Source organism: Ranitomeya variabilis, chromosome 3 (assembly GCF_051348905.1).
Source record: "Ranitomeya variabilis isolate aRanVar5 chromosome 3, aRanVar5.hap1, whole genome shotgun sequence".
NCBI lineage: Eukaryota > Metazoa > Chordata > Amphibia > Anura > Dendrobatidae > Ranitomeya > Ranitomeya variabilis.
The window spans coordinates 388,614,030-388,638,033 of record NC_135234.1 but is presented as its reverse complement, the minus strand read 5'-3'; the positions used below and the strand labels follow the sequence as shown (position 1 = coordinate 388,638,033).

Here is a 24,004-nt window from a genome sequence, read left to right as displayed (position 1 = left end):
TGTTGGAATCGCCTTTCTTCCACCCGTATTTCTCCAATTTAATTCAGGGCATTTCTGTTACTCCTGTTACTCCAAAACTGACCTTCTTTGGCGTGAATTATCTTTTCCACGATCTAGGTTATAGCAGCGTGTTTAATAATAGGCAAAAATGCAAAATATATAACCTTGTAGTTAACCTATATTTTTACACAAAAAAAATTGTTCATGTACTTATTATTACCTCTTTCATCTATAGGATTTAGGAACATTCCTCTGCTAATCCAGTATATAATATTATCTATGTTTATTATTCCACCTTAGCCTAGCAAATAAAACCGCAATAAGTAGTTGTGATAATATATACTGGAATCATCGGAATCACATATTGCGGTGTTTCCTATAGGCTTAGCATGAAGATTGGTCTTCCTTTTATATAATGAACTGTGTGGCTACTCATCATTGAATGCAAATCACTGCAACATAATATGCCTTTGTGTGGACATCTGCATTGCAGCTTCCTATGCCAACTGTTGCCATGGATTGTATTTTCACACTATTGTTACACCCCAGCCGCTGATACCAGACAGCTTTTTCAGTCTGTGGCTTCCTGTAGTGATAATGTAGCAGCGGCAAAGCCCCTTTGAGAACCTGGCATGAAGAATATGACCTTGTTTCTCTACGTCTAAAACAGCCAGACGCAGCAGCTGCATCATTCCTGGTGACTTCAACCTGATTTCTTTTCCATTTCTTCATGCTTGCTTTGCTTAAATGGAGGCCAATAAAGACGAGCTAATATTTAGAATTGCTAGGAATTATTTATTCATAAATGTATAGCAATATCCGTCATACGCATGAAAGGAAATTGTGTTAACCTTGCATTAAATAAAGATAGAGGTGGGCAAATACAATTCCCAATTAATTAAGAGATTCGTTTAGCTAGGCTTTCCATTATGGAGCGTGATTTGTAAAACTATTTCCAGCCATAAGCTGATGATCATCTAAATGACCTGCTTGATGGATTGTAAATAGCGTAGATTATTTATGATCTTCACTGACTTGTCTAATTTCAGAACCCGTTATATAAAGGTTTAGAGTCATTATATCAGCAGTGGATATTTGGTGAGGTTTGGCCCTACATGTATTTTTTTATCAATTGATCTTAAGTAGTGATGAGAGAACATGCTGGGATAAGTGACCGAGTGTCTTCGTCATGCTCGACTAATATGTTCGAATTCCCGAGGCTGCATGTTTCGAGCCTCTTCGACAGACATGCAGGTGCAGGGATTCAAACATATGTTTCGAGCACGCCAAAGACATTCAGTTAGCACCCGAGCATGCTCCTATAACACCTTATCTATCCCCCCACGTTCGCTCATCATTAATCGTAACCAATGAAACAGAACTAAGAAATAGCTCAGTCCATAACTCACCCTCCTTAACGTTTTTTGCCTCATTACCCAGCTTTCAGACACAATGAATGCCCTGATCCTGGCGTGCCGGTGAATGGAAAGAGGTTTGGAGAGAGTTTGCAGCTGGGGAGCTCAGTGTCCTTCCTTTGTGATGATGGCTTTATCCGGACTCATGGCTCGGAAACCATCACCTGTATCTTAAAAGAAGGAAACGTGGTCTGGAACAGCGCAGTCCTGAGATGTGAAGGTACTGTCACAGTCATTGTGAGGGAATAATACTGTATATCACTAAACAGATGAAGACGCCTATATAATGCATTATGAATGAGGAACAAGTGGACTCACTGAACCTACTACATGTTCCCTCACAACTAGGAGGAGCATGTAAAAGTGAACCGTCCTTCTCTGTGATATTTTTTTAGCTGAATTGGAGTTCTCTGCTACACACACTCCTTAAAGGGCATATTATACATAAATCATAATCATAAGTCATATGACTAATACCCTTCAATTATGTCAGGTGCCAACATTGCCAGTTATCCTCTCTGGTCCTAGGTCCAGCAGCTCCATGTTGAGTTCAGGTTACAATTTAGCAGTCGAAGCATAAAAGAGATAAGGATGCTGGCTTAGCTATTGGAATTAGCAAACCAGACAGCCTCCTTCACGTATCCCTAACAATGTACCTAGAGAGAAAACTCTTTGTGTTGTCAGCACAGGAGGAAAAATGGAATTGCCAAACCCAGGACTGAAGAGGGTACCTGACTGTTAGGGCATCTGCATAATTAAAGTATATTAGTATCAATTCCTCCGAATTTTTAAGATCTCTGCTTACAGGCCTTCAATGGGAACCTACCGTACATAGTTTGCTTCTGCTGAATAAATGTCTGCTCTTGTTGTGTGAGGATCACACAGGTCCACAGCATATGACGGAACACAGCTCTGGTGTTACAGAACTGTTATTGGAATAATCCGTTCCCCTATGTGCCCATAAGATGGCCAAAATATCACTAACTTGCGTGGACTATATTCCGTAGATAAATTATAAGCTTTATTTACACAATTAAAAATAAATATATTCTATTCCTCCATACTAAGTGCAAATCTATCCAACAGTTATTGTGTATGTGATACCACAGGTGCCGCATTGCCTGTTGGATAATAATATAAGGCACCAGACTGATACCGGGTATATGGTTCAGGGATCGAGAACCGTGAATTTGATGATTATCACCAATGCCTAATAATTAGTGTTGAGCGATACCGTCCGATACTTGAAAGTATCGGTATCGGAAAGTATCGTCCGATACCGGCAAAGTATCGGATCTAATCCGATACCGATACCCGATACCAATACAAGTCAATGGGACTCAAGTATCGGACGGTATCCCTGATGGTTCCCAGGGTCTGAAGGAGAGGAAACTCTCCTTCAGGCCCTGGGAACCATATTAATGTGTAAAATAAAGAATTAAAATAAAAAATATTGCTATACTCACCTCTCCGACGCAGCCTGCACCTTACTGAGGGAACCGGCAGCGTTCTTTGCTTAAAATGCGCGCTTTTCCTTCCTTCCGTGACGTCACGGCTTCTGATTGGTCGCGTGCCGCCCATGTGGCCGCGACGCAACCAATCACAGCAAGCCGTGACGTAATTTTAGGTCCTTCAGTATTTTAAAATTACGTTCCGGCGTTGTGATTGGTCGCGTCGCGGTCACATGGGCGACACGACCAATCACAAGCCGTGACGTCACGGGAGGCTGGACACGTGCACATTTTAAAATGCGCGCGTCTCCTGCCTCCTGTGACGTCACGGCTTGTGATTGGTCGCGTCGCCCATGTGACCGCGACGCGACCAATCACAACGCCGGAACGTAATTTTAAAATACTGAAGGACCTAAAATTACGTCACGGCTTGCTGTGATTGGTTGCGTCGCGGCCACATGGGCGGCACGCGACCAATCAGAAGCCGTGACGCCACGGAAGGAAGGAAAAGCGCGCATTTTAAGCAAAGAACGCTGCCGGTTCCCTCGGTAAGGTGCAGGCTGCGTCGGAGAGGTGAGTATAGCAATATTTTTTATTTTAATTCTCTCTTTTACACATTAATGTTGTTTCGATACCGATACCCGATACCACAAAAGTATCGGATCTCGGTATCGAAATTCCGATACCCGCAAGTATCGGCCGATACTCGATACTTGCGGTATCGGAATGCTCAACACTACTAATAATGGAACTAAGTGACCAATAGCCGCACTGTCACTGATGTTCCTTGTAGACATTAAATCCTCATACCCGCAGCATCTACTGCAATTTCTAGCAGTAGTGGTTACTTAAAAAATCCCCACATTCAGAATTTGGAGCTATTGTTTGAGAGGATTCCAATTCAAGACTCCTCTTCAAAATAACATTGTTGCCGTCTAAAGGTGCCAGGTCAACCAAATAGACTACCCCAAGCTGCCCCTACCATGCATTGGTAACATTTACTGAGAACTTGCCCTCAGATATAACTCATGATTCCAGAGTTATTCAGAACATTATATTTCATTCCTTATATACTGTGTCAGTATGTATCATTAGTCTCAACATGTTTCGCCCATCTACTTATTGGTTGGCACATCAGGAGACTGTATTTGATAACTCTGTCAGCTTCAATATGAGTCACCAACACTGGTTTCTAGGAACTGGAAGTAAAATGCCTGCCCAGACTACATTTTGTTTTAAAAGTACAAACTGTGCATGATTCATCCTCCCCAGGTCCCAACGAAGAGTCTCTGCCGCTTCTCCCAATGTCCGTTTTTTGTGCAGTGTTGACGACATCACATCTACAGTACTGCAGCTAGTGACGGAGCTCAGTAGCTCAGCTCCAGTTGACAGCACAACCAGCCCAGAGCTGTTGAGCTCAGTTACTGTATTGGCTGTAGTGCTGTCAATATTACATCAGTGCTACAGATTATAGCAGGCACCTGGAGCAATAGAAAAGACTCTGTGTTTGGACCCGACAAGGGAGAGCAAAGCATAGTTGTTGTTTTTTTAGACTGGGGAGTGGAAGTGGTTTTCCAAATGATTCAGTTTTTTTTCATTGCAGCTCTGAGACTGGCGTCTTAATGTGTTAGCAGTTGCCAATGTCTATATTACATTTTTGCCCCTCCTTTGAAATTTTTGCGTGAAATTTTGTAAATGCAAATGCATTCAAAAGTTACATTTTAAATAAAGAAAATTTACTAACGACTAGTGTTGAGCGATACTTTCCGATATGCAAAGGTATCGGTATCGGATTGGATCGGCCAATATCCAAAAAATATCGGATATCGCCGATACCGATACCCAATACCAATGCATATCAATGGGACCCAAAATATCGGAATGGTTCCCAGGGTCTGAAGGAGAGGAAACTCTCCTTCAGGCCCTGGGATCCATATTCATGTATAAAATAAAGAATAAAAATAAAAAATATTGATATACTCACCCCTCCGACGGCCCCGGTTCTCACCGGTCCAAGCGTCTGCCTCCGTTCCTAAGAATGCAGAGTGAAGGACCTTCGATGACGTCGCGGCTTGTGATTGGTCGCGTGACCGCTCATGTGACCGCTCACGCGAATAAAATCACAAGCCGCGACGTCATCGAAGGTCCTTCACTCCCTGCATTCTTAGGAACGGAGGCACCGCTAAGAGCCAGGGTCCGCCGGAGGGGTGAGTATATCAATATTTTTTATTTTTATTATTTATTTTTTACATGAATATGGATCCCAGGGCCTGATGGAGAGTCTCCTCTCCTCCAGACCCTGGGAACCATACGCACCGCACACTTCCGATTCCGATTTCCGATATCGCAAAAATATCGGAACTCGGTATCGGAATTCCAATACAGCAAATATCGGCCGATACCCGATATTTGCAGTATCGGAATGCTCAACACTACTAACGACAGATTAAAGGGAACCTGTCAAGTGCAAAAACGCTATTAACTTGCAGATATGGGGTTAATCTGCAGGTCAAAAGCATTCTAAACCTGCCAGCCGCCAGCACTTAGACCCCTCTGTCAGGAGGAAATTAACTTTATTATTCCTGGCAGTGTTCATGTTTCAGTCATGGGGGGGGGGGAACCAGCATGGGTTCAGTCACCTTTCTGTGTATAGAGAGTGGTTGCTGCATACGCGCCCGAACACTGATTGACAGCAGCTCAGTATTAGAGCCGGCTATCAGTCAGTTCCGGGGGCGCGGTTACAGCTGCCATTCTCTATACACAGAGCAGTGACCTAACCCACTCTGACACCAACCCTGTGACTGAAATTGAACAGATACCTTGATGAATAAAGACAGGCAGGTTCCCTTTAAGATGGCTAGTCCTTTTTAGTTTTAGAGATATCGAATATTTTTTATTGTTTTTATAAATAACTTGCATTTTTGCATTTAGTATATATAACATCTGTAATTTCAATCCATGCTCTCCTTCACTATATGATCAAGCATCAAAAATAGAACAAATGTGCACCCATAAAATCACCAAATCTTTAATATTAATATATTAAAACACCCAATAAAAATATATATACAGAAAAAATAGAGTACCACAGGTAAATGAGAAACGACAGAAATCATGCTAGCAAAAGTAAAACTATAGTGGAAGGTTTCCACTCTACCAATCGAAAACTGAAGTGACAAGGGTATATTTATTGCACTTAGATAATATATATAGTATAATTGAGGTAGTAGTATGAGTGAATATGATATTAATAAATAGTTAGATACCCACATTACAAGTCAATAGGAGACTATATAGTAAGTAATATTATATACCCACATAGCACAAGAGGTACAAACCACAAGGGAGATGGTGAAGTTCCGCCACACCTGACGCACGTTTTGCAGAAATTGCTTCATCCAGCGTTGGTGTGGTATAAGAATGCTGGGTATTTAAATGGGAATCAGCCAATGAAAACAGGCAACTTGTTTATTAAACACCTGTGTGCAGAATATTAATGCCGCCTATAGCGTGTTTAGCCAATTTATACTCACTTAGGCTCTGAGCGCAGTGAAACCTGCCATGTAAGCTAAATGATAACTGTGATGGAAGGGGCGGGTCAATGCGTCAAAGCTCGCGTAAAGGACGTACTTATATTAGATGGGGCGGGTGAACCAGGCCAATGGAGAACTAGCGAAATTGCGTCACAGATCACATGGCACAGTGTAGTCACATGATAGCTGTTACGTATAGAGCACACGTGCCGCTCCTATGTGCCTTTATGCAATGGTATCCATCAACAAAAAGGGGGCCGGATATAGTGATGTCGCCACGAACCATCATTACTCATGTGACATATAACCAAGTCAATGTCACATGAGCGATGACGGTATTGACGACGTCACTATATCCAGCCCATTTTTGGTGTTTCTGATAAATTGTGCATATAAGCTCCAATATATGGATTGTGAATATAGATGTTCATACATGATCGAAGATGTAAAGTCTCACGATCCTCAAAAAGCCACAGAGTCTTTTGTTTTCTTCTTTGCTCGCTGGATCTTTCATATCTTTCCTTACACTAATCCATAGCAATGAAGCTTGTAAAACATAGAATTAGTCTTCAAAGCTAGCCAAGGCCATTAGAACTATGTTCCCCATAAAAGAGATATTTTCTATGCAGTTAAAAGCCCTCCTTTTCTATATCGTTTTGGTAAAAATGCATCAGGACTGAGAAGATATTTGCATTTGTTTGAATTAGTGATGGTTTGATGCAGGGGAATTAAAATATGTAATTAGTTTTCTGTGTCTAGTCATTACTTTCTGTGTGTGGAGAAGTAAAATCATTTTCTATGACAATTATTTTAGATAAAGGGTTCTCCAGCTTTCCAAAATTCATAATATATTCTTAAAGGGGTGGTCTCAAGTTTGAAAGTTATCTCCTGTCCAAAGAATAGGGGATAACTTTCTCATTGATGGAGGTTCATTCATGATGGCAATTAGGATAGGCCACTCATTTTCTGGAGTTTGAAAACCCCTTTAAGTGGGAAAAATGGAACATGGCCCATCTCACAAATACTGGGTGATACAGGACTCCTGCTCTTTGAGCCTCATATACGTGTGCATTAATGAAAGAGTTAAACCTAGATCACTGAATAAATAAGGAAATAATTATGCAATTTCATTTGTATCTAACAGAACAGTGTTTATAGAGAAATCCATTATTCATTTCCTGCTTAAGTGTTTTTGCCTTGAAGACAAATTCCAGAAAAATAATAACATCCAATAAAGAAACTATGTACAATACTACTTTTTTTTCTATGTGGGAGCCAAGTTCTAAGCTGGTCCACAGAACTGAACAGTTAAGTGATCAAGGAGGTTTCCTGTATACACAACGGTACTATTCCCTACGGTACAGGTAGGCAAAAAAATGCAAAAAAAGCTCAAAGACGCAGAAATGTGACAATTTGTGATCCCTGACATTAGTAAGATCGCTGACTCCCAGAGATAATCTATACATTTGTTATAGAGGTACACAAATTAATGAGAAATGAAAATTATAACAGTAGCAGGAGATTAGTTTGCAGTAAATCATTGCCACTTTTGTTGAAAGACTTTAGCATCAATACATCAAGACTTGTGTTCTTCCTTGTATTCTTATTATGATGGGGCATTGTAAAGTGACTGCCTTCACGACATTGGACTTATCCATACGAGTAGGTTGGTGGACACTTACCGGCCTTGGACGTATGGATATGTCACATCTTTAATGTGGCACCGTGACCGCAGTTGCGGTGATCGCATTAAGGAGCCTGCTTATTCTCATGGCAGGACAATGGGAGTCATCAATCGCTGTGATTGGCTGTTCAATTCAATCACAGCGTTGCCAGTGCTGATAGTTGTGGGCTCTTCGTGATTTTTTTTACTGATGTCCATTTAGTAAAAAAAAGGTTTTTTTTTAATTTACCAATTTTTTATATTCTTTTTAATTTTTTCTTTTTCTTTGTAGATTCTGTTCTATTTTTTTCTCTTTTAAATAAAAAGCGTTTAGTTGGTACACACATAAACACCGCATACATGAAAAAATGATCCACTCATCCCAATCACGGTATTCAGCAGAGGAGGCATATAACTTCCTTGCCTCCAACACTGGGGTTAGTGAAGAAGCCAGAACTGCAAAAATATTAGATTGTTAAGGTTTTGTATAACACTCCACTGTTCTGCTTGACTATGACCAGTAAACGATTTGAGACAATTCACAAATGTTTGCATTACAATGATAATGCACAGTGTCCTCCTCAAGATGACCTCAACTTTCACTGACTCCTCAAAGTTTGGCTTGTCATTGATCCCTTCAGCAACAAGTTTGCTGAGTGTAGAGTGTACATTTCTCAAAGGGACATCTGCCTGGATGAGTCCCTAATACATTTTAAGGTGAGACTCAAATTCTGGCAATACCTGCCCAGTAAGAGGGCGAGGTAACAAATTAAATGTACAAGCTGTGTGAGACTACCTCAAGGTACACCCACAGTTTTAGAGTTTATGAAGAGAAGGACTCAAGGATTGAACCCTCTGAATGTCCCCCTAACCTGGGAGAGAGTGGAAAAATTGCATGCGATTTGGTGCACCCACAGCTGGATCATGTTTATCACCATTGTATAGATAACTTTTATATCAGAATCCCACTCTTCAAGTCCCTCTCTGCGCGAGCAACTGTAAGGTTCAAGCAGGTACGCGGGATGCAGTGATTAGCAGGAGGCAGAGCAAGAGTTAACGGCTTTTTTTATAAAGTTATCACAGCAGTAGATACTCCACGCAGGGAGTAAGTGGGTGAAGGTAAATAGGAACACAAAGTGTAAACAGTAATAAAGCAATAATAGAGGGTCAAATAATGAGTTAACTTATCATTCTCTGGTTCCTGGATGGTGGAGGCTGGAAAATCCCATGATGGTGCCATAGGTTGCGCTAGAAGTCTCTGAGCTGGTCCTGGAGAAAAGTGAAGCACTGTCTCTGAATGGCAATGAAGTATCCTGGTCTTCCTACACGTGGTCTCATGGTCCTGGAATGAGGTTCTGACCAAGGGGAGGTCTAAAGCACTGCAAATGGTGTACAAAGTTCCTGAGTAGAGGCCACAGTCTCACTACTACAAACTGCATGCACCGTAGGATCAGTACTGCAAAGAGTGTTGGCAGTTGTCAGAGGTACAGACTGTTTAGTACTGTTGAGGTCAGAGAGTAATGGAGAGATGGTCTCTGGAGGTACACAGTCTGTATTCGCAGGGGATGGAAGGGTGCAACATGGGCCTGTAGCTTGTCGTTGTCAGCGGAGAGGGAGTCAACCTTTTCCTATCGCACATGCTGGATACCCACCAAAAGCCCCATTCTCCCATGCTCAGTCTCTTTTATATCATACCCGCTTCCAACAGTGAGGTGAATAGGCCTGCTCCGGTCAGAAATTGCTTCCCCCGGCAACAATGGGTACAGCCCGACAGTTCTGGCTCGGTCACACGAGAGTGACCACTAGCCTGATCCATCTTCCTACACTACCACAGTATGTGCTACTCTCCACAAAAATCAGAGAGGCCTCCATGAGATTCTAATTGGGCAGCTGCTCTGAAAGGATGAGAGCAGAGCCCAATTTAGCAACAACATACTGGGGATCAAGTTCAAGGACAAGAGGGATGTCCTTTTCTTGACTACTATACATGGTGATGGCAGCATCTCACCGCTGTACGAGGTACCTCTACACAAGTCACCAAGTTAGACTGTGTACTGAGGTACAACAAGAACATGGAGGGAGTTGATCTCTTGATCAAGTCCTCCAGCCTTACAGTGCAATGAGAAAAGCCTAGGTGTGGTGCAAAAAGTTGGCCATGCACATCGTACAGATGGCAATGTATAATGCTTGCGTGCTATCGCCATGTGCAGGCCAGACCTGTACATACCTTCAGCTCCAGGAGGTAATGATCAAGGCTCTAAGCTTTGAAAATCAGAAAGGAGCGGGCACCAGTACTTATGGAACTGAAGGTGCTCATATTGTACCATGCCAAAATTTTCCCGGTGGGTTCCCTCAAACCACAAAGAAAAAGGAAGGCTGCAAAAGAGGTGCCAAATGTGTTACAGAAGGGAGATACACAAGAACACCACTTAGCAGTATGGCAACGGTCCTGAGAAACTTGGCCTGTGTATAAAAGAATGTATGTATGTGTATAAAATTATTTTCTGACTTACGCAACTCTGGCATGCCAACCTCAGTGCCTCTTGGATTCACAGCAATTCTCAGCCATGCAATCCAGGTGAAGTAGAGTTGGACCATTCGTTGGACAAATGGATTGTTGTTGGACAGGTGAGGAATATGGTGTTTTATTTTTTCTAATCTTACATTAATAAATGGGTAAAACATGGTGGGGAGTGTTAATTTAAAATAAAGGAGTTTTATGTGTGTTTTGTTCAATTAAAGGACTTTTTCATGTGTGTGTCTTTATTTAATTTTTATAACAGGGTTAGTAATGGGGTGTCTTATAGACACTTATCGATTACTAACCTCTGGGCTTGATGTCACTGACAATACAAACCTGACATCAACCCCACAAATATTACCCCACTTGCCATCACTCCAGGGCAAGTGGGAAGAGCTAGCCAAACGCCTATTTTGAGGTGGCTGCGGGCTGCTATTTTTAGGCTGGAGAGGGCCAATATATATGGCCACTTCCCAGTCTGAGAATACCAGCCCCTAGCTGTCCACTTCAGCTTGTCTGGTTGTCAAAAATCAGGAGGACCCCACAGCGATTTTTTAAAACATTTAAATAATTTAAAAAACTGTGTGGTAACCCTCCATTTTTAATAACCAACCAATATAAAGCAGACAGCTAAGGGCTGCAACCCACAGCTGTCATCTTCACTTACTCTGGTTAGCAAAAATAGAGGGGACTGCATATCATTTTTTTATTTTATTTATTTTTTTATTACACAGGCTCCAGATACTCTAATCATCATACGCCTGCTCTTGCTGCTATCAGCCAACACCTGTGATCAGAAGTACCCTTTTTACCGCCAGTCATAGCTTCTGGCTCACACGCTGTCAACTATGTGACTGTGTGGGAACTGCAGCGCTCTAATGAACTTACTGCCGATCAGAGTCAGCATTTCCAGTCCTGTCACACATATGACAGCGTGGGAAACGCCAGATGTTCGAGCCCCTCATTCATTTTAATGGAGTGTGAGTTTGGGTTAGAGATAGGATACAGTCCTGGTACCCAAACCAAACTTTTTTTAAATGTTCGGCCAAACCCGACAGACCCGACCATCCACGGGTCTGTGGATCACTAGTACTGACGTGCTCAGCAGAAACTTTTGGTGTCTATTTTGTCTTGTTAGCCTTGTGAAAATAAAAAAATGGGTCTAAAGAAAAATTTTTGTAAAAAAAAAGTAACATGTTAATTTTTTTTTCTTTCACATTGTTTCAGTTCCTGTGAAGCACCTGAAGGGTTAATAAACTTCTTGAATGTGGTTTTGAGCGCCCTTAGGGGTGCAGTCTTCAGAACGGTGTCACTTATAGATATTTTCTGTCATATAGACCCTTCAAAATCAGTTTAAAAATTATATTGTTCGTAAAAAATAGTTTTGTAAATTTTGTTAGTAAAATTAGAAATCGGTGAACTTTTAACCCTTCTAACTTCCTAGCAAAAACAAATTATTGTTCAAAAATTGTGCTGATGTAAAGAAGATGTCACGATTCACACCGTGACTGTCAAGATCCCTCAGCCGCTGCCCACAATATGTCACGGATTGGGGTGACTTTAAACCAACAGACGGCTATCACATGTGCAGGGGGCTTATCCCAGGTATCCCTCCACTGCCACAATGTGATGGAAAAACACACACGAGGCTATTGACCTCTTAGTTTACAGCAGGGGCTTATTCTAGGTATCCCACTGCTCTTCAATATACCATGAACTGCAGGGATTTGTGTCTATCCCGCTTACAGTTCCACTTAACACTTGCAGCTCTCTGGCGCCCCCCTTACTCTCAGGTCAGATTAGGTACTGCACCTGGGGTAATTAGTCGCCAGAAACGCTGCCTGCTATGTACTGGCTATTGGGAACACTGCAGCGATGCGATAACTACTCCCACTCAGGCAGGAACAATAATTATCAAGCCGCAGTCGCTACAGGGACCCCCAAAAGCCGGCACACGGTCGCTGCCACCAGCTCCAATTGAAGGGGTCTGGAGCAAACCCCCAAAGACAGTAGCGTAATTCCCTTCAGAGACAGGGTACGGTTTAGGGCAGGAAGAACGAACTAGTATTAAATAATATACCCCATAAATGATTTTTAGGCAGTGTTTATAAAAATATTTTACAAAGATGTTACAAATGAGACAATTGCAAATATGTACAAGGTAATTATGAAAATAAAAGGATTAAAGGAAGAAAAAGATAACTCACATGTTCTCAGATCATTGCATTGCAGGCAACCACACGTCCCAGCTCATTGGGCGTGCTCAGGTCTGTCCAGGAAAAACTCCAAATCTGCCTCCTGAAAGTCTCCCAGCAACTTAAAACCTGCAGGCTGTGACCTCACAGAAAGGGCTGGCTCTTCCAACCCCTCCTACCTCTTCAGTATCACTCACTGGGCATTAAATATATCTGATGCCCGTAACTTCGCCACAGAACATAAAATAATCGCACCATACCCATCACTCATCTCGCAGTACCGTGGGCACTCCGACGAGACCAAACAAGTCCTATTTGTCACGCACACTGACTGAGAAATCCCTACTTCTTCACCAGATGGAGCTACATGCCTGTGATTATAGTGATGCGTAGATCCTCCGAGTGTGATTATGACGATATATTTTGGTGTTCGTAACTTAAACGGTTTGCATAATATCTTTCAAAAACAGAACAAAGGATTTTCATGATTCTAGAAGTTTCTCTAACAGTTCCTGCTAACACAAATTTCTCTTGCAGCTATGCTAGTCGTAAATACCTTTCGTCAATAAAACTCCCCCACAAGGCAAGCTCTTCTACACAGACAGATAGAAACACAGGGAAGGAAAGAGAACCAGAGAGAGGGGGGGGGGGGTTTTAGCCCCCGCATGCTAGCAAGAAAACTAACTTATGATATTTCATACCATATCGTGACAGAAGACATGTGGGAAATGTTATTTATTAACACCCAAAATAGCGTGACATAACTGTGGTTTAAAGGTATAAAAATTGAAAATGTGAAAATTGTGAAATTTTTACAATTTTTGCCAAATTTCCTATTTTTCACAAATAAACGCAAGTGACATCAAACAAATTTTACAACTATCATGAAGCACAATATGTCACAAGAAAACATTCTCAGAATCAGTAGGATCAATTAAGGCATTCCAGAATTATTACCACATAAAGTGGTCATGGAGGAGAAAACAGGCTTGGAGGGTGAAGTGTTTAAAGGGGTTGTCTGATGAATACAAGTTATCAATATGTCCCATCCATAGGATAGGTAATTACATGTGGATCACTGAAGGTCTGGTCACTGGGACCGCTCCGACTAGCAGGATACGGCACTTTTATTCACAGTTCACATAGTCGAACGCCACTATTTTCCCTTTGGGGCTGCCAAGCGCTGCACTTGGCTTTTTCCAGCATCCCTAAGGAAAATTAATGGAACTACGATCAAACCACTGTTTTATTTAGTAACGTGAATAATATAGTTCAAAGTCAGAGATAAAAATTCCTCAATCTGCCAATCAGGGTGGGTCCCATTGGCCGGAGTCCCACTGATTAGTAAGTTATTAATTATCCTGAGGATTCACTGGACAACCACTTTCAATCACTTTTTGCTTTTTTCTCAATGTTTCATGCAGCAAGCACCAATGGATGACATTGCAAATTGATTGTTAATCATTTAATACCATTTACATGTTGCAACTTTAAGAGGGTTCATACAAAGGACAGTTTGTTCAATCATTTGAAAAAAAAACACATTATACTACACAGGTGGACATGCTGCCGACCAACAGTGATTTTTCATTCAGCATAAAAGATGCAATCAGCAATAATCAATTGTATTTTTGCTGCCTTGTGTACACTGATTATCGGGAACGATTGTTCACGACCATCAGTGTTTTTACGGCAATGATCAGGAACATTCGTTCCTACATTCAGGCAATCATCGCCCCTTTGTTAAAGGCCCATTACATCCCTGACATCTTGTAGGACTCACCCTTTGTTCTTTCTCCACCCTTTGTTCTATCGTTTCTTTTGTTGGTTGCCTCATAAGATACCTGTTCATTGACACTCCATTTTTCAGCCTTTCAAATGTCTCATTAGAAAATGTCCAATTCTCAAATCAGGTTTTTGTGTTCAATTTTTTTTTTTCATATCATGATCTTTATTGAAAAAAACAAAATTAGATATCTTGCAACTTTTATACTAGTTACCGGAGTTATTTTAGACTCATACCTCCTGTCCTTTCAGGAAGAGTTTATAGCCATTTCCTTATTGTTCCCATGCATGACTAAAATGTCAGTTACCACCTCTATACACAGCTGGTAACACGGGATCCCACAAATCACAATAGTTCAACAACTCGCCTTGCTTCATCTTCACACCCACTCATTAGATGCTTCAATACAAAAGATAGCTACAGTCTGCGAATGTACATGAAGATTTCTTAAAGGGAATCCGTCACCTCATTTTTCGTATATAAGCTGTGGCCACCACCTTTCGGGGCTTATCTACAGTATTCGGTAATGCTGTAAATAAGCCCCCGATATAACTTGAAAGATAAGAAAAACAAGTTAGATTATACTCACCCAGGGGCGGTGATTTTCAAAGTACAAGGGCATAATTTACTACTTTTAAAAACTTTATAAAAAACATCAAATTATATGGTGTTGATTGTAAGAATACATGCTTGTATTGGCACCAACAGCTAGTAAGCATACTTAATTCTGCTGAATAATAAGCGATAAAATTAATGTTAAAATAATGTGTTATCATTAATATTGAGCAGAATTACAGTCTCTCATGTGGCCCCTCAGGAAAATGAATTACCCACCACAGCACTAGATGTAACATTATTTTAAACAAACACTTAGTACTATTATCTGTTTATGTATTTCGTTTTTGGATAATTAGTACCGCATATCAAAATTTCTCATTAATCAGCGAACTAATTAAAAAAACAAAAACATAATTATGAAAGGATTAATATATTGTGCTATAGATTTGCTTTTTTATTATTTGTAACAAATTTTTCTGACCATTGTGATGCCCAAACTGTCTAAGGAAGAGCAGTGCTGAGATGTCATACTGGAAATCTGTATTCCACGCAAATAAGACTCTAACAGTACGAGCCGGTATCTAATAAGCTATTATCACTGACACATTATAGAGCTCTGCAATTATAACCCTGTACTAATTGGTACTTATACACACACCAATGAAGACTGACACTAGCTAACCTTATTATGGAGACCTGTTAGGCCATAACTGTCTCATAAAATGCAACTACAATTAACCCTTTGATGGTAATTTTTTTTGTGTTTTGCCCCCTTTAATTTATATCTTTCTCTTGTAGAACAGAGGTCAGTTGCTTAAAATTCTGTGCCTCATGTGTAACCCCTGTGGTTCCACTTAATTTTCACAAGGCCAGCATACAGCACAAAGGAAATGGTAGAAGTGGCAGTATAGTGCACTGCTAATGATCTGCTTTGACATTGATATTCAACCTCTCCACCAGGGTTATTATTATACATATTAGTAGAATATATGGTAACCATATTATTTTGATGGTCCTCATCTTATGACTGTAATTATTAATGTGCTCTCAATCCTTATATTAGTTCTCTCTGCTCTGTTTATGTGGATAGGACACTCATTGGATGCACAGCATATTTAAAGGGATTTTTATTTATTGATTACTTTCCCTTAGAATAAGTCATAAACATAAGACTGCGAATATCTAATAACCATAACCCCCACCAATGGAACTGTGCCGTTAGATTGGTTGGACACCAAGTGCAAAACTCCAACCAATCTGATATTGATAACCTATTCCTAGGATAGGTAACCAATGTCATAAGTCTCCACAATCCTTTTAAAGAGGACCTGTCACTTTCTCAAAAAAAGGGAAATACCTTGTAGAAATCTGTGCTCTCTTCTGATTCTGACTCTCTTTTCTGTTTTGTGCCCCGTCACTCCATTGGAGAGATATTCATATTTGTGGTTTTGGAGGACAGCATCTGAAATCTTTGTTTTGCAGGCCAACTGGGTGTTTCTTCGGAGTCTTCTCTGCATGTGTGAGCTTTCATCCCTCCCTCCCAGAGATTACCAATCACATCTCGGCAGTGTCTAGCAGTCTCTGATGCTGCTGAGCTGTGATTGGCAGCACCTGGAAGGGAGGAATGGAAGTGTATTCCCACAGAGAAGACTCTGAAGAAACACCCAGTTGGTTTGGACAGAAGTTTCACATATTGTGCTCTAAAAGCAACAAATGTGAATATCTCTGCAATGGCTTGAAGCAGTGAAAGATGGAAAAGAGCTGCAGAATCATGGGGTCTCAGAGATTTCTTTTTACAAGGTATTCAACTCAATTTTTCAAAGGAAGTGACAGGTCCTTAAATGTCAGACTTTCTTACTCTGTGCTGTGGATAATTTTTCTGCACTTATTTTTTCTTTACTTCTGGAGTTTGATCTTGTTGAGTTTATTATTGCCTATAAAAATAAATCACATTTAGTCTTACTATGAAACTGTGTTTCTAGGGTAATAACTTGCTGTATTCCAGGAAACTTTAAGATGGACAATGTATGTGCTCCCTGGTGTAGTCCTTTATAGCCATATGGTTGCCAGCGCTAGTTCTAGTTGACACAGAGGATCCACATATTGCATCCAATACTTATTACCGAAGTACAACAGGGAGATATAGTCAATATATTTACTTGTCAAATGTACACTCAGTATACTCTTTATTACTGTTTCTCAATCATGGTAAGCCATGTACCCACTACACAATTAAACAACTTCAAATAGTTTCCCAAGACAAGCTCATTGTATACTAAAGATTGCTTGATCCAAGACTACTTGGTTGAGAGCTGTTCACTAATCCCTCCCTAGGCACACACCTACCCATGCACGATTAGCCATACATGCTCTCAATATGGAAATGGGAGTTAAGCCCATTGTTCACAAAGGATAACTGGACAACCAGCAGCTATCTCTCCAAGACACATCCTGCACAGGAGTGCTCCCCTGGCAATGGCTTATCTCAGGTAGAACAAAATGGTTTGAAATCAGACATAAAGGTACCTTCACACGAAACGACTTTGTAACGATATCGCTAGCGATCCGTGACGTTGCAGGTCGGGTTACTAAGGGCCGCGCTTAGTAACCCGATGTTTACCCTGGTTACCAGTGTAAAATGTAAAAAAAACAAACAGTACATACTCACATTCGCGTCCCCCGCCGTCTGCTTCCCACACTGACTGAGCGCCGCAAAGTGAAAGTGAAAGCACAGCACAGCGGTGACGTCACCGCTGTGCCCTGCTACTGCCGGCGCTCAGTCAGTCAGTCAGTGCAGGAAGCGGACGCCGGGGGACGCGAATGTAAGTATGTACTGTTTTTTTTTTTTACATTTTACGCTGGTAACCAGGGTAAACATCGGGTTACTAAGTGCGGCCCTGCGCTTAGCAACCCGATGTTTACCCTGGTTACCCGGGGACCTCGGCATCGTTGGTCGCTGGAGAGCAGTCTGTGTGACAGCTCTCCAGCGATCAAACAGCGACGCTGCAGCGATCGGCATCGTTGTCGCTATCGCTGCAGCGTCGTTTTGTGTGAAGGTACCTTTATCGATCCTTTTCTCTCCCAACATGAACTGTCGAGGTAGTGTTGGTAGGCCCCTGTACACATTAGACTGTTGAACAATCCTGTACAGGGGCCTTAAACCTCTACTAGACACTTCTGGCGGTGGAGTATATTCCATAAAAGCAAACAGATAGGTCTTTGTGCCCTGATCATCTGCCAATGGAGGAAAAGTTAAGTTAATTTATTTTTACTCACTTATATAGCTCCATTAATTGCACAGCGCTTTTCGGACATCATCATTACTGTCCCCATTGGGGCTTACAATCTAAATTTCCTACCAGTATGTTTTTCGAGTATAGGAGGAAACCTAAGCAAACACGGGGAGAACATACAAACTTATTGCAGATGTCTTTGGTGGGATTTAAATACAGGATCCAAAGTAACAGTGCTAACCCCTGAGTCACTGTGCTGCCCAATGTAATGTGATTTGCCACTTTTACATACACTAAGCTCCAATATAGGCCCAGCTTGTAGGATATGAGAGAACTGGGTGGGAGGAGTTGAAAATCTGTTCGACATTATTCTAAGCCCACTAGCATATATTCTCTCTAAATAAATAAGATATGATTTTGTTTTTCAATATATTTGTATTTGTTTTGCTCATCCACAATTTTCCAACTACCCTTTACAACATATCCAAGAAACAACCTAATTTCCAATGTCTACCAGTATGGACCACTAAATGGGACAGTAATGTGCAGTAACAACAACGTGTGTGCAGTAACAACAACGTGTGTGCAGTAACAACAACGTGTGTCCGGTGAACCATAAATCCGCCTCCACTTATCACAGCTCTCCTGGTTTATGAGATGAGAGATTTCGATGCATACTAGTCTGCACTGGATGTATTTTTCCAACTGCTGTAAACATTAACATTTAGCAGCACACAAGAGGTTTGTAAGTGAGCCAATCTACCGTAAAGAAGGACATAGAGGAATAAAACTAGGCTAAGAATAACTCTAGCAGCGGTTCTTCGTACTCGGCACAGTAAATAGTGTAGGCAGGGGGCAGGTCAGTGTTTAACCTGCCAATAGGTGTGAACCTATAAGACAGAATCGTAAAATAAACACACGACTTACACCTTCTAGCTAAATAACAGACATTAGTGGAAATTACCCCTACCAAAATAGCACTGTTTATACGTCAAATGGAAAGGTTAGAGAAGGTGAGCAAAAAGCAGAAGACAGAAATCATTCCTTGAGGAATGTTTGTTACTCATGTTCAACACACACATCCTATAATTCGCAAACATAATCACCAACAGAGAGACACTGAAAATCACAGTATCTCCTTTGGGAAATGTTACTTCTATCAACTCATGTCTTAAAGACTTCTCACCGGGACAAGTGAAACTTTTTTTTATTCAGTAGCTATAGAGCAGAGTTCATCACGATGAATATCTCACCTTGACTCAAAATGTTTTTGTAATGAACCTAAGTGCCTTGACGTATTTATGGCTAAACTACTGCAAAGCTTTTACATTATACATAGCCAGGTTTTACCTTTACCCTTTCTGCTGAAAAAAAAGAAAAACATTTCTCCTACTATTGCATTTTTATGATTTTTTTTTGTTTACTTATGTAGGATTTAAAATTCTGTCAAAGTTACATACTTGCAAAATGTCACCCAATCCTGCTGATATTAGTAGGATTGGCCAATAAGCTGAAATGAATGATGGCACATTATTAATCAAAATGTCCTCCAATTACAAGAGCCCTAACCCTAGACAAAAAGAGCTAACAAAAGAGTCTAAAAGTATCTCCTTCTTGCCATTTAAGCAGCTTGTTTATGGGGTAATCAGGAGACTATTAAAGGATATGATCACCTTTATGGGGCATTTTTTTTCACTTACATTTGTGTAATTAGGGCTCAAAAGCATTTAGATTTCATTAATATTTTGAAATGTTTGACTTCTACAGCTTCTAAGTATCAGAGTGCATGCCAGACTACAGAATGAGTTACCTGTGAAATTCATTTAATTAGTTAGCTTGCCTGACTATAGGGCCAGAAACGGTTACCCCTCATTTGCAGAGCTATCTCCTAAAATAATTTATTTTGCTTGCCTATATGGCGCTATCATGTCCTCAGTGCTTCACAGATATCATCATCATTGTCCTCAATGGGGCTCACAATCTAAATTCCCTGTCAGTATATCTTTAGAATGTGGGAGGAAACTGGAGAACCCGGAGTAAACCCACGCAAACATGGGAAGAACATACAAACTCCTTGCAGACGTTGTCCATTTGTCCATGGTGGGCTTTGAACCCAGGAGGCTACAGTGCTAACCCTTAGTATAACAATATTAAGGTTTGATCATTTGTAAACTTTATTAGCTGAAGAGTAATACATATTAATATTTAATATTTTGTCTATAGATATAATAGTTTTTTTGCTTTATAATTACAACATATCTTTTAATGTGACTTTTATCTCTTCTAATAGCTCCATGTGGTGGACATCTGACTTCTCCAAGTGGGATGATTCTGTCTCCTGGTTGGCCTGGGTTCTACAAGGACTCCTTGAATTGTGTGTGGGTTCTTGAAGCACAACCTGGATACCCCATAAAAATCACATTTGATAAGTAAGTTAATGTAAGACATCCTCTGCCTGACCAATGGAAGACCCATTTCATTTCAATAAGCGAGTATATATTATATCTTGAAGGTATATTCAAAGTGCATGTCTCCATGTATTTAATGTTCATCTACTTTAAAGTAGACCATCATATGGTAAGATCATATATGTTGAGTGAAAGCGTTTTACATTTGATTTAAGAATAATGTAGATGAAGCAATTTTAATAATCTTTAAAATATTATCCTACAAAAAAATGGAGCAAGATGCCCTCAAAGAATAGAGTGAGATGAGATGTGGTAATTTTTTTATTGGAAAACTCACATACATAATAAGGGTATAAATAACCCACAAGACAAATACGGGATGAGTAGAAAAAAGAGGGGAAAACACCCAGGCCCCACGGGTCTTTACAAAAAAAACAAACTCTCAAAACAAATATGTAATAGCACAGAACACAAAATAAACCAGTGTATGCGTTTCAAAAAAGTACAAATGCCACCCAAAGATATAAGCAGTTCCATATGAAGAGATGGTGTGTAAATTAGCAAGTGTACATCTGCTTAATCTTGGATATAAAGTACCGTGCAGTAAGAGAGTGATGCTTACCCATGTGGGAGAGAGGGGATATGAAAAGCTTTGTGTGCCGTAGCCCTGACGCGTGTTTCGCATGATGGGCTTCCTCGCGGGACTTTGAAATATACCTTGTAAATGAAATCTGAAAGAAAATCTTTCAAAAACATTCTAGATTTCCCCCTATGCTGTTTTTGAAGGAAATCCATATTCAGTTTCACAGATATTGATTACGACTTTCTAAGTGTGGGGTTGGAGCCTACACAGCGTGTGCGATTCTGGCTGGATCCAATGCGAAGTTTGCAAATGCATCAGCAGCTTAACTCAGTCTTTGGCATAGTGCTGAGCACAGTCAGATGAATCTTTGCTGTGCTGTCAAGGACACAAATGTATACTGTCGATGTCCAGGTGGAAGTATCCAGGAGGCATTATTGATGAATAGTGAATTTTATTGTCAATGTGTTTTGACGTTCACATACTTCTTCATCAGGACAAACCACATTCGCACATTGTGGTTTGTCTTGATGAAGAAGTATGTGAACTTCGAAATGCGTTGACAATAAAAAAAAATCTGTTCATCATTACTGCCTCCTGGACACTTCCACTTGTACACTGGTAATATCCATTGCTATCCTCGGCAGCACAGCAAAGATCCACCTCTCCTCTAGATATCCCTTCTTATATCTGCAGCAGCTGTTTTTCTGAATTCTTAAAGTGTTGTGGCTATCACAACCACACCAGGTAAGCACATCCCTGTACTCCTATTTTTCCCACTGCTCACCAGATAAGACTCTATAATCCACTAATGTTTTTCCAGTGTCTCCTTGCAGCTTTTAGTTGTCGGCACACCGCTCATTCTGCCTTGTCCGCTGGTCCCTGTATGCTGAGTATCATCGCCACTTTTCGGCACAGTGCTCCAACTATGTAAGCTGTTCGTTCTTGGCACACAGCTCCTCTGCTGAGTGTCCTGTGTGCTCAGTAACATCGGCACTTCTCAGTATATAGCACACAGACACACAGGACAATCAACAGAAAGAGCTCCGTTACATCGGCAGGTCTCTTTCTACCCTATCAGCTTGTTCCCGTGTGCTGGTTCTGAGGCACATTATCTGGAGCTTTCATCAGTCACAGGCAAAATAGGAGTCAGCAGCTGACAGAACACTGGGAAGTGCCAGTATCACTGAGCATACAGGAATCAGCTCACGGGGCAGGAGGAGTGGTGTGGTTAACACTGAGGGGCTGTGTGCCAACAACTAACAGCCCACAGTGCTCGTGTAGTGTGTGACTGAGGTAAAGTGATGATGCATTGACATAGAGTGCTTTGGATCCAGCTAGGAACACGCACGCTATTAAGGCTCCACTCCCACCCTTAGAAAGTTGGGTTTAGCATTTCTGAAAATAAATACAGATTCAGAAAAAAGCATAGGGAGAAATCTTCTAAAAGGTTTTCTTTCGGATTTCATTTTTAAAGTGCATTTAAAAGATTATTAAAGTCGCTTGCTCTACATTATTATTACATTAAGATTAAAACGACAGTTACGTTAAATATCTTAGTTTCATATTCATCTTCTCTGAACTTCATTGATCACATATCACTCCAAACAGGCTTCTTTAACGCCTTCACCCCCGAGTCTGTTTTCACGTTCCTGAGCAGGACAAATTTTATAATTCTGACTAGTGTCACTTCATGAGGTGATAACTCTAGCACGCTTCAACACATCCAACTGATTTTGGGACTGTTTTTTCATCACACATTGTGCTTTATGGTAGTGGTAAATTTAGCTTGATTTGTTGCCATTTATTTGTAAAAATATTGGAATTGTAGTGAAAATGTAGAAAATTAAGCAATTCTCAGAATTTTAATTTTTATGCTATTAAACTAGATAGCTATACCACACAAAATAGTAAATAAATAACATTTATCACGTGTCTACTTTACATCAGCATCATCTTTGAAACATAATCTTTTTTTGTTAAAAAATTAGAAGGGTTAAGAATAGATGAGCAAATATTTCAATGTTCGGTTCGGATTACGAGCGCCGAATTTGCAATATTCGCCAATTAATTTGGCAAATATTCACCGAACATAACTGAATGCCATTCATGTCAATGGGAGGCAAAAACAAACGCATGCACAACACCTTATAAAGGCCCCAAATGCTGCCAAAACACATAAAATGAGGGATAGACACCAGGAAAGTGGCCTCAATTCACGAACAGCACAAATTGTAGCATGACACTGCAGCAATCAGCCAGGCATGAGGTATTGGGGTCTGGGACAGTATTTACAGCTTTCAATTGAACGTCACAGTAAGATGAGGTTGGAGATGGAATGGTGTAGGTCTCCTTTGCTGGGAGCCCTGATACAACATGCAACACCTCTACCTGCTTTCTTGCTGAGCCACACTGAAATATCAATTTCATAGACTACCATTTTCAGAAAAATTTAAGGAAAGTAACCCGGGTAGGTGGAGGCCTGATGGTCATGGAGGCCTACTGCTATATGCAACATGCATGAATGAGACCCAACCAGGAGTTTATTGGCAGACAATACCAAAGTGGCATCAATTTCACCACAGTAGAAATAGTATAATAGGGACCAACAGGTCTTCCACTATGAGCAATATAGCAGATGGACACCCAACCAGGAGTGTT

At 40.7% G+C, this 24,004-nt stretch overlaps 1 protein-coding gene across 2 annotated transcripts in view; it reads left to right on the top strand.

Annotated features, from left to right (window-relative positions):
- Positions 1-24,004, top strand: part of CSMD2 (CUB and Sushi multiple domains 2) — a 1,405,803-nt gene that overhangs the window by 1,054,547 nt on the left and 327,252 nt on the right. For both annotated transcript variants that reach the window (XM_077296071.1, XM_077296070.1), the window contains 2 exons: positions 1,441-1,635; positions 20,646-20,784. In XM_077296071.1, the coding sequence (XP_077152186.1) occupies positions 1,441-1,635; positions 20,646-20,784 (334 nt within the window). The remainder of the gene's footprint in view (positions 1-1,440; positions 1,636-20,645; positions 20,785-24,004) is intronic.